General features: G+C 43.8%; 1 protein-coding gene across 3 annotated transcripts in view; it reads right to left on the bottom strand.

Moving 5' to 3' along the window:
• PDE8A (phosphodiesterase 8A) overlaps positions 1–12,110 on the bottom strand; it is a 157,126-nt gene that overhangs the window by 23,810 nt on the left and 121,206 nt on the right. For all 3 annotated transcript variants that reach the window (XM_004056705.5, XM_063698777.1, XM_055362805.2), the window contains exons 12-14: positions 6,271–6,348; positions 1,959–2,029; positions 1,369–1,533 (exon numbers count right to left, since the gene is read on the bottom strand). In XM_004056705.5, the coding sequence (XP_004056753.1) occupies positions 1,369–1,533; positions 1,959–2,029; positions 6,271–6,348 (314 nt within the window). The remainder of the gene's footprint in view (positions 1–1,368; positions 1,534–1,958; positions 2,030–6,270; positions 6,349–12,110) is intronic.

The raw sequence follows: 12,110 nt of genomic DNA, 5'->3' as shown, positions 1-12,110 counted from the left end.
GTCACAACTATTCTTTCCTTCCTGGAAACTCCAGGTGGTCCTCCCACAGGACAACTCAGGGCAGCCCTCTCCACCAATGCACTCAAGGCTGCCCTGGGCCCAGCAGGTCCACCCCTGTGATCGACCACTGACCTCAGTCACTTACTGGAGAGCACAACAGGCTAATGCTGGGAAGGATGGTCCTGGCCCTGTTGGAAGCTAAACTCAGGAGCAAGGTTAACACCCGGGAGGTGAGCCTGCATCTTTTGAGGGGTGGGTGGTCTTTAAGCCCAGCATTCTTGCTTGCACTCCAGGACCATTTGGTTTCTTAGGGACAACTGTGCTCTGCCCTCAGTCCTTCTCCTCCATTTTCGTGCAACCCTCCTCACTCTGAGGACACGAGGCTTTCCTGGAAACATTAGCTCCTCTCTCACCTCATAAGTGACCTCATTCCCCACAGTTGACTCTCCTGGGCTCCTCACCACTGCTTCCAGACCACCTGGCCCAAACCCGTACTCTCAGCAGCCCCTTTTCTCCAGTCCTGTGGCTATTCTCATCTGCTCGCCTCCAGGACACTATCCTACCCCCATCCCTCATCATTTTCACCTCTCGCCTGCAGTCTGGAGGAGACCCTGTCTCAAACAGGCAAGTCCACAGTGAGATATTATCAGCATTGTAAACACTCTACCTTCTAGATTTCTGCCTGGAACCTTATTTTTATAAAATCCAGTGACTTCAGAAAGCAGGAATTGGGAGGGAGGTGGATTTTTCTTCTGACCAAGACAAAAGCTGACAGAGAGCAATGGAATAATCTGTGCTGCACAAAGTTGTCCCTCTCTTGTGAGAGCTCTACACCAGACATGCTGAAGGAGGCATCCAGGACCCCTCAAGAGTCTATGACACAAAGCCCCCTTCTAGTGAAAGATTCCCAAACCCCTCTTTCCTACAGTCATCTAAATGTGTGTGGGATGCTTTGAAGGCCAAACTGTTGCACCCCCTGGCACCATTTTAAATACATATGGCGGGAGAAAGACAATCTTTCTGTTCTACACTGTCCCAGTTTTGAAGATCTTTAATACAACTAAACAAGCTTTATTTAGATAAACTACTGTAGAAGCCCTAAGCAACACTGGAGAACTGGTGCTCAGCAGACTGTCAGGATTACATTCCTCCCTGCTCTGCTCCAAGCTAAGCTCTCCCTAGGAGGCAGGCAGCAGGTGGGTGCTTGGCCAGAGAATAGCAGAACCCAGGCAATGGAGGAGAGTTTAGGTCTTGACTGAACCCTACAGAGCCCTGCCTGCCTCTTCAATATCTGTTAAGTGAATAACCTCTGAGAAAACAACCAAGAACAGACAGGCTCTAGCCAAGAGTCTAGTCAAATATACTTACAGACATTAAGCCCCCAACAAGGTCATTGGCATGGGGATCATCATCTTTAGCACCAAACTGTGGTGAATATAACTCAGTGGTTCTTAGAATTTCCAGCACACGGTCTAGGGCTTCTGTCACAGGCATGGGACTACTTTCCTGGGCAGCATTGATAATATTGATTACCTACATTATGGAAAGAAAATACTTGAGTTTCATAACCTTAAAAACAGTGGGAGAGCCAGGCATGGCGGTGCGTGTCTGTAATTCCAGCTACTCAGGAGGCTGAGGTGGGAGAATTACTTGAGCCCAGGAGTTTGAGACTAGCCTGGGCAACAGAAATGAGAGAGCACATCTCTAAAAAACAAATAACAGCAAAAACAAAACAAAACCCAACAGGACTCAGTCTGGCCATAGTACTTAATACTAACTTAAGACTAGTTAAAATGCCCATGTCACACATCCTCTCTCTTCAGAGGAGGCTACTAGCACCACACAACTATGACAGCATGCTCATTACTGCGGGTCCCTGTTTCTTCTCATTGGAAATGATCCTTGGGGAGAACAAGGAGTATGTGTGCTCAATGGAGACAGACCACAAACTGCTTCACCTTGGTGATGGGCGCCTCAATTGTCATGGAATGTATCCGGGCCATGGAAGAGTGTCGTCTCTGGCTGGAAACTGTGGAGAAAGGGATGCACAAATCAGGGCGTGCACAACCCTGGGCACCTGTCTTGACAGCAGAGGGCTCAGTGTGCTCGGCTGCATGATGAAGGGGCAGGATAGAACTGAGTTTGCTGAGCTTCCTTCCCATCCTAACAAGCCTGGGGTTCTGGCATAACCAATTCTGTTTCCTTCAGTTCTAGGCACTAGAATGCACATATGCCCCCATGGACTGAACTTCTGATGTCACAGGCCAGAGAGAAAACAGAGGAAACAATCTAGCAAGCCAAAGTTAAACAGCCTCTTTTTGTGTCTATGACAATAAGCCTTTATAATTACTTAGCTTGCCATTCTCTAGGAGTAAAAATGTTCTGGAAGACAATGCCACACAATGCTCTTTGTTTCATATATGGCAGGAGCAATACATTCAACTCACCAATAACTGAAATACACAAATTTCTGGTTAAATTTTTCAAGGTACCCTCTGGTGCTTCCCACTGTTATGTTTAATCTAGACTGATCAGGTAAATCTTCAATGAGGCAGGCAGCAACTCTTAGGCTCTAAAGTTTGTTAATTTCTGTTGTTCCTGTCAAGATATGGTTCCTTTGGGGTGAGGAGAAGCCCGGGCAATAAAGGCAGAAAAAACGTTAACATCCAGTCCTGGGTATCTCCACGAACAATCCTATCAGGCTAAATGCTGCTTCCCAAAGACGTTACAGGACCAGGGGCTGTCCCAGAGACTGATGTGTCAACCTCATTTTACCAATGAAGAAACTGAGGCCCAAGGAGAGACACCGTCCAAAGTTAACCAATTCAGGGGGTCTCAAATGTTTTAAATTTGGGGGCCCAACTAAACTTCTTAAAATTTTGGTGATTATAGGATTGCCAACTTTCCATTTTACCCAACAAGGTCATTAAACCAAAAATAAAAACTCCTATTTTATCACTGTCATAAAAGGACTTGTTTTCATTTAAAAATAATTGATAATATGCTTGTAACAAACAACAGAGATCTATTGTACAACATGGTAACTACAATTAATAACAAGGTATTCTTGAAAATTGCTAAAGGTAGATTTTAAGTGTTCTCACCACAAAAAAAATGAAAGTGTATGAGGTAATACACATGTTAATTAGACTGATTTAGTCATTTCACAATGTACAGATAGGTCAAAACATCATATACATGATAAATACACATAATTCTTGTCAATTAAAAATAAAGGAATTAGAAAAAAATCAAACAGAGCAATAAGGTAAGAAAAAAAGTATAAAGATTGTCATGACTGTGTATACAGAAAGCCCAGAAGAATCTATAAATGCACTCCTCTTCTTTTACAGTGAGTAAGTTTACCCAAGCTCCTAGATATACAAAGTCAATATACAAAAATCAGTTGTATTTCTATAACTATATACAATAAGCAATTGGAAATTTAAACAAGTAACACCACTACAATAGCATAAAAAACCATCAATACCTAAGAATAAATCTAAAGATTTGTATGATTTCTACAACAAAAATGTAAAACACTGCTGAGAGAAAACAAAGACAGCCTAAATAAATGGAGACATAGCATGTTCATGATTTGAAAGACTCACCATTATTGAGATTTCAGTTTTCCCTGAAGTGATCTACAGATTTAAGGCACTCTGAAAACAAATCCCAGGAGGATGTGTGTATAAACTAAGAAGCTCATTCTAAGCGTCACATGGAAATGCAAAGGACCTAGAACGGCCAAGACACTGAAGAAGAACAGCTACCTACTACCAGGTATCAGATATCAACACTTACTATATAAGTAACTGATTGTGATATTGGTGCAAGCGTAAACAAACAGAACAGTGGAACAGAATAGAGTCCAGGAACAGATCACATATTCGTAGTAAGCTGATTTATAATAATGGTGCTACTGCAAAAGATGTTTATTGAATATGGTGATAGACCAGTTGGATTTCCCCAGGGTCAGGGGCAGTCATCCTTGATCTCTACCCTCACCAGATATAAAAATTTAAAATGGATCAAAGACCTAAAACAAAAGATAAAACAATAAAACTCCTAGAAGAAAACAAGGGAGAATATTTTCACGATCTTGGGATAAAGAACGATTTCTTAAATAGGACATAAAAAGCACAAGTAATAATAGAAAACCTGATAAAATAAATTTCCTTAAGAACCTCTGCTCTTTCATTAAGAATCAAAAGATATGATTTAGAGGGGAGAAGGCAAACAACAGACTAAAAAAATATATTTGTGATACACAGATAACCCATATCTAGACAATATACAGAATCTCTACAAACCAACAAGATATACAACCCAGTTATAAAAATGGGCAAAAGACCTGAATGACACTTCAGAAGAGGATTATCCAAATGACCAATAAAAAGGTGCTCAACTTCAGTCATAAGGAAAATTAAAATTAAAACCACTGGAGTGGCTAACATTTTAAATTCTGGTATTACCAAGTGTGGGAAAACATGGAACAACTGGAACTCTCACAGATGAGTGAGGAAAGTAACATGGTGCCATATGTTGGAGCTATTATTGGAGAATAAAACTGGAGAGCACCATTTGCAGCTGCTCTAAGGCCTAGCAATCCCACTTCTAGGGAGAAGATGAGCATATACATCCACAAAAAATGACCTGCATAAAAATGTTCATGGCATTCTTATTCTTAGCAGCCTCAAAATGGAAACAATAAGAAGATGTGTACACAAATTGTGGTATATGCCTATAATGGAATACTACTGAGCAATAAGGAAGGAACTATGACATACCTAACAACATGGAAGAACCTCGAAAACATGAAAGTGCAAGAAGCTAGACACAAACAAGCCATACTGTACGATTCCAATTCTATGAGGCACAAGGAGAGGCTGAATTAATTTACGGTGCTAGCAATCAATGGTTGCTTCTGCATGGTTAATGATGTGTTTGTGTGTGTGGATTTTCTATATCTATTTTGGGTGGTGATTACATGAGCATACAGAATTGTCAAAACTCACTGAAATGAAACTTAAGTGAATTTCATTGTATATAAATTATAACTCAAAAATCATAAAAAGTTATAAGAAAAAGATGTTTATTAAAACACAGAAATATACCAAGGAATCCAAAGGATCAACAAACATTAGCATGTGGTGAGTGAAGACTGTTCTGGGCAGGGACCTCAGCCCTGCTCTGTGCTGCTCCAGGACTGCAGAGGGTCTGGGACTGTAATCACGACAGCTACAATGAAGATGACGATGGCAGCTAACACTAACTGAGTCCCTACCCTTACTTACCAGGCACCATACACACTCATTGAATCCTCACACAATCCTCTGTAGACAGCAAATTATCCCCACTTTACAGATAAGGCAACGGAAACACAGAAGTCCACCCTCAAGGCTACACAGAGAGTAGATGAAGCTGGGACTTGGACTGAGGTCATTCTGACACCAAAGCTTACAGTCTTCCCATAACCCCATACCGCTTCCTCACTGGCACCACCCCAATCCTGCCCTCAAAGCAGGGGTGTAATCTGTATGGTCTTTCCAGTGCAAGGAGTACACAGCATGTCATCTGGGCCTTACAACAAATCTGAGGGATGAGAGGGTGGCATTTGATCCCTACTGTATAATCTTAGCTGATATCACCTTGGAAAAGTTTGTCTTTTGAACCAGTACAACCAGCTCTGTATCCTTCTGTATTCATTTTTGGGCCAAAGAATGTATACAGCTAGCAGCAATACCTGCCTCCACACTCTGTATAAACAATGTTGATTACATTTCAAAAACTAAGTCATTCAGACCATGCACTTACATATTCTTTTTAAAAAGTATATTTTAATTAGAACTTAAATATTTGCTGAATAAGCGTCTTTCACAATTCCAAAATCGAGCTCACCTCTCTCTAAAAGTTTCCATGGCAAACTGCAAACCACGATGGGATAGATCTTTAAGAATTACCAAATTCAAACAATTATAGCAGATGAATTGACATCTTCTGCTGTTACAGTTTAGAAAAGCAACTATAGAATATATGGGAAATGTATCTTCTTCCTTTTCTTTATTTTCTGATTCCATTAAAAGGCTCAGAATGGAGCCCATTGGCAGGAGTCCACAGAGAGGGAGAAAGGAAACACTAGTTTCCAGAGAGTTCCCTCCTCTCCCAAGAATTGGAGGTAGACAGGATGAGCCTGGGCAAGGCAGGGCAGGGCTCCATGTGTTCAACAGTGATTTGATGACATTTTTTTCTCTTGTCTTTGTCACTCACCTTCAGTTGCACGGGAGGCAACAGCTTTGACGTCTAGTGAGCCTTTTCTCCTGTCTTTATGTTTGCCTGTCTGATTATCTGTAGAAACAAATGATAAATCACCTCTTCAAAGATATTTAAACAACATATTAAGGAAGGTTACCAATCTAAAATTTTTTTAAAACTCTCAACTTTAAACGTTTTAAATGCCACAAAAGTAAACACAGTACAGAGATGAAGACTATGAGAAACCAGTTTTATGAGGGTAGAGTTTCTCAAAATGTCCCACCAGGTGCACAGATAAACAAGGGCTTTACAGTTCCAGATTATGTAATTACAGAGTCCCAAGACATAAAGTGACAACTGATAAAAATGACCTCAGGAGAATTTCTCCTATTATATTTCTATATAATTGAATAAAATGATGGGAAAATTTTGATCCCCACTCATCTTGCCCCAAAGAAAAAAAATCTTTTATTTTCTCTACAAAATAAGGACTACAATATCCCAGGGAAAACATTCTTCTCTTTCCTAGGGTAGTATGGTGAACATTGTTTGAGGTATATTTCAAATGATAGTTCAACTGCCTCCCTTTCACCCCCTCTTCTCTACGAAGGACACACTACTCTCCCAGGCTTCAAACGGGGACTGTCTTTGACTCTTCTCTAATCCTGACCCCCAAACCAATCACTGACAAGGCAACTCTGACTTACCTTCCTGACCCCTTCTCTGTGCACCTGCTGGGTACCATGCATCCCCATTTCACAGACAAGGAAACTGAGAGCTGCTTTGCAGATGAGTGCATAGCAGGGTGGGCGCTGAGCTCAGCTCTTCCCACAGCCATGGAGTAGCTTCTCTGCCTTGTCTTGGCTTCCTCACTTGGAACTTCTCTCCCTGCTCATGGACAGGATCCGAATGCAGGCCCTTAGCACTTCCTTTGCACCATCAAGAAGGCTCTTCACCTGCTCTTTGCTTCTTTGCCCAATTAAACTAAATCCTCTTCTCTGTGGGCACTAAAGAGTGAATGTGTCAAGGTCACCAACGACCTCCTTTTTGCTAAATCTGAAGGCTACAACTCAATCCTTACCTGACCTGACTTGATTGTGGTACTAGACACAACTGATCCCTTTCTGGACACTTCTGTTTGCAGAGTCCACACTCTCCTGGTTTTCCTTCCACTTCTTACTACTCCTTTCTAGTTTCTTTCATGATTTCCTCTTCCTCAGTACCCCTGGTGTTTCCAAAGGTGGTTTTTCAAAAGGTTCTATCCTTAGCCCTTCTCAGTCAACAAAACCTCCTTGGGAGATCTCATTCTTCCTATAGTTTTAATTAATTCCTATGTTGCCATCTTACCCCAGGCCTCTCTCCTGAGCTCCAGACTTACATCTTAACTTACCATTTACCACCTCATTTAGACACTCCTCAGGCACTGCAAATGAATTCATTATCCACCACGAAGTCCTTATCTTTCTCCAAATCTACTCTTTAACCCAGATCACTGAACAGCATGTACCATAAGGTAGACAGAAGTCATCTATCACTTCTCCCCCTCCCCTCTCCTTCCATTGGGTCAGCCAAATCTAAGGATTCTACCTCCTAAACACCTCCAGTCTATCCCCTGCTCTATCCCTGTCCAAGCTCAGACATTTGTCATCCTCCCTGGATTAATGGCCTCCCAGATTGGTTCCAAAACACCAACCTTACCCCTTTCAACTTATTCTCTGCAGGCAGCGAAGTGATCGTTGTAAAACAAAAATCCAACCAGATCTCTCAATCAAAACACTTCAATGGCTCATCCTTGTCTTTAGGATAAGATTCAAACTCCTCAGTGTGGCACCCACAGTCCTATGAGGTCTGCACCTCCTATCTCTATCCACCTTGAACTATTTATGATTTGTTAATTTGCCTCCCAAACCTCTATGATTTGGTACAAACCACTTACTTGGAAATGTCCCTCTCCCCTGCCACCTTCTTCGCCTGGTTACCTCTGATCTTCTTTGAAGATGCAGTTCAGGTATCCTAACTTTTGGGAAACCTTCCCTTAAAGTCTCTCCACACCACCCCAACAGTGCTGGGTAACAGCCTGCTTTATTGTCTTGCCTTCTTGCCTTCCTTGCTAACATGAATGACTTGAGGGCAGGGACAGTTTTTCCTGTCTTTCCTGGGTGACCAGCACTGTGCCTACCATCTGCTGGAAGAAGCATATGTGTATAGAAGCTCAATAAATACACATCTGCTTCACCAAAAACCTGCCCCTTCCTGTGCACAAATCAAAGTTCTGTTAAATCAGCCACTCTGATTCTGTGGCTCCCCTGCTCAAAATCCTTCAGCGTCTCAGAGATAAAGAACTTCCTGGCATTCAAGGACAGGTAAGGATGGCCTGCAGCAGCCTGCCTTTCATCTCTCACTGTTTCCCATGAATGTGCTGCATCAGCACAACTGCTCCGCCTTCCATCTCTGGAACAGCCTTGACACCGGCTCCTTCTGTCTGAGACACAACACTGCACCCTCTCCAAGTGTTCATTCCTTCAAATTTCCCTTCTCAACCACATGGAGCTGGAAATGTGTCTCCTTCCTCTGAGCTTCATGACGAGTAATGTCCACATAGCCACCTGATGAGCCTGGGCTGAGAACTTATGATTATTTGTTCCTTCATTCTTCTCTCTTTTATTCCACTCAACAAACCTTCACCCACCATGTGTGATGCCCTAAGCTAGGCATTAGGGAGGTGAAAATGAATGAGGTATAGTCCATGAACTCGAAAGGAGATGGTCAGTGGGGAAAAGGGTGGGTAAACTACGAGTTACAGTAATAATTCTGAAGTTCAGGAGGAGGCTGGAGGGGAAATGGCAGATTCTCAAGGGAGTGGGGGCAGAAAGGAGATGGATGGAGTCTTGTAGCTGCAGCCAAGATGAGGAGGCGGACGACAGCATTTCCAGGAGGAGGAAACTGCTTGTGCAGATGGAGCAGTGTGGCTGGAGAGGAGCAAGCAGCAGAGGGTGTATGAAGGACGCACTGTGAAAAGTGGAGGGAGACTAACCAGGCTTTAATTTCTACTTGACTGTTTCAAAGTTACTTTATGTAAATACAAGATCCTCTTGTTCCCAAAAGCCCTGCTAAGCTCACTGCTCCCCTAGTCCCTGTAGCACGTTATAGATGATTCTAGCAATTTTCGCCCAGTGGGTAGAGATGGACCACGTCTCCACCCTGTCACCCCAGCACCCAGCTCTCAGAAGCTCTCCTCAGGGAACACCAAGAGGTTGAAGATGAAGTGTGAGGCTTACATCCCAATGAGACTACCAGCTCCTGAAGGCGTGCTTCGCCCAGGGCCTCATGCTTACTGGGTGCTCAGAAAACACATACTCATCCTGAGGTATCGGGCCTGCCAGTGGAGAGAACACTAACTAGGCCTCCATAGCCAGGGCTTGAGCTCAGGATCACCTGCAACTTCATGTCTCTGCTCTTGGCTTCCTGTTCTGTAAAATAGGGTCCATAAACTCTGCCCACCCTTTCAATACAGAAAAATTAATAGCATTTCCTTGACCTGCTGGGTAAATCCAGGAAACCCTGGAAAAACAGTGGGGGTGATGAGAGAGGGCAACCAATCAGTACCCCTCAAAAACAGCAGCTTCCTCCAACTCGCATTAGCCCTGCAGCCTGGAAGTATGAGCTCCAGTTTGGATATGAGGAAGTCCAGACCCCAGTATTTTATGTGACTTGCCCAAAAGTCATTCTGCCGGGACCACAGCAGACTGTCGGAACATCTCCTCAGGCACTATCAACAAGCATTTGCAGAGCACTTACTCTGCAACGGGGCCACCTCCAAACTGCCAAGCCCACAGGACTCTCTGCACATGGGCCACTGGTAACTACCTCTTCTCCCAAGAAAGCTCACTTTCTCCAGGCGCAGACCAAATCTCCCAAGTCTTTTCAATGATCTATGAGGCCTCTAACAATGGCCCCAACCCTGGTAGCCCATGAGAACACCTGCAAAGCATGAGGCCTGGGCTCCATTCCATACCACCTGAACAAGAACCAGAGCCTGTCACATTACTGGCAAGGCCTGTCCTGACCACCTCCTCATCCCCTGCATGCCCAATCCCCTGGCTTTATTCTTCTCCACAGAACTTAGCACCATCTGATATACTGTATGTTTGTTTGCTTACTGTTTACCTCACCCCCAGCTAGAAACATATCTTGCAAGCAGAGACACAACTGCACTGAGTTTGGATGAATGATGAATGAATGAATTCATCCTGCTCCTCAGTGCTCCCCTGGCCATTATTCACGTCTATTATTGCTGGACTCCTTTCTTGGTACTCAGTCTTCCTGCCTCACTTTCTCTCTTCAGAAGAGTTGGCCCAGGGCCAAAAGTTTTGGCTTATCACTTCAGATGTGGTAAGTTCAAATCTAAACTTACTATCCACTCCCTGTACAAACCTGCTCTTTCTTACGATCTTATTTGCACTTGTTATTTTAACTAATGTTATCCAGTGGCCAAGCTAGATATCTTGGTGTCATTCTGAAGTCTTCTCTTTATCCCACACAGTAAGCTGGTTCCCAAATCCTACTGATTATACTTAAGTAACTCCTGAATCCAGTCTCTGGGCTCCTGAGGCTGGATTCAGGAGTTACTTTGTCTTCAATCTCTTTTCTCCATGACTGTCTTCCTAAGACCTGACCCTTTCCCATTTACCTATTTATAAAGATTCCCTTGGTCTTCCTCTGCCTACAGGATGAATCCAAACTGGCCTGCCCCAGCCTCGCTTCGCGATGCCTTTATGGGTGCTGCTTCTCCCACCTTGTCCTCTGCATGACCCCTACTTCTCTTCAGACACCAGGTCAACCATCATCATCATCATTGCTGGGAAGCATTCCCCAGCTTTTCTCCAGTGTGGTACTACAAACCACAGCATATTCAAATTATTTTCTCCTGCCACCAGACAGTGAAACTCATGTTCATTTCTGTATGCTTACAGTCAGGCTCAGGGCCTGACCTAGAACAAGTCAATAGACTGGACAGTTGTCACTACAATTTGGTGTCCTCAGTGAGACAGTGTCACGTGAAAACAACACATGGGCCAGGGAAAATGGAGCATGTATTGGGATTTTATTACTCTTTTGGATGCCCAGACCCTGAACCTTCCTTCCCATGTCTGGGAGTACTAAGTCCTCTCAGTAGGGGAGGGAGAAGGCCAGAGACTCCACTGCTCCATACCCAGTTAGTGACAGAGTAGGTGACATAGGCCCAGACAAATGAGTGTTTCCTTCCAAGAGTCTGCTTTTGAGTGAGGCAAGGAAGCGAGGTGTGAAGAAGCTATGCTACCCGTGGTGAGAACAGCAACACCCTATAACCAGACCTCAACAGGGCCAGTGGTGCTCAAAGCTCAGTAGTGACAGCAGTGGCCCCCTAAGCACAGTGCTCCTATGGCATGCCTACGGCAGTGGGGACAGTTGCTCAGCTTCCCCAGGTTCCTGCTTCCTTTTCCAAAACTAGTTCTAGAGCTTTGTTGTCCAATCTATAAGCAACCCTATTTCCTTCCAGAAAAAACTCCTTTTCTGCTGAAGAATTGATTTCTGTTGTGTGTAACCAAGGACTTTGGCTGGCCCATGGCCTATAACAGCTCCACCCTGCCTTCTCAAGTGAAGATGGCCAGTTGAGACCTTTGGACATAAAGGTGGTTATGCTGCTAAGGGGGTAGGTAGGATGGGCAAGTGGCTCACCTGGGTGGGATGGGTAAAACTCCTAAGTCAACGGTGACCAAGTATAACGACCAAATGCCCTGGTACAAATGCAGTTTGGGAGATGCTCCCCCTGCCGAACATTTCCTCTGACTGCATCACTGACTCTGCCTCTCAGT

This window comes from Gorilla gorilla, chromosome 16, assembly GCF_029281585.2.
Source record: "Gorilla gorilla gorilla isolate KB3781 chromosome 16, NHGRI_mGorGor1-v2.1_pri, whole genome shotgun sequence".
Lineage (NCBI taxonomy): Eukaryota > Metazoa > Chordata > Mammalia > Primates > Hominidae > Gorilla > Gorilla gorilla.
This window is presented reverse-complemented; position numbering and strand designations above follow the sequence as displayed.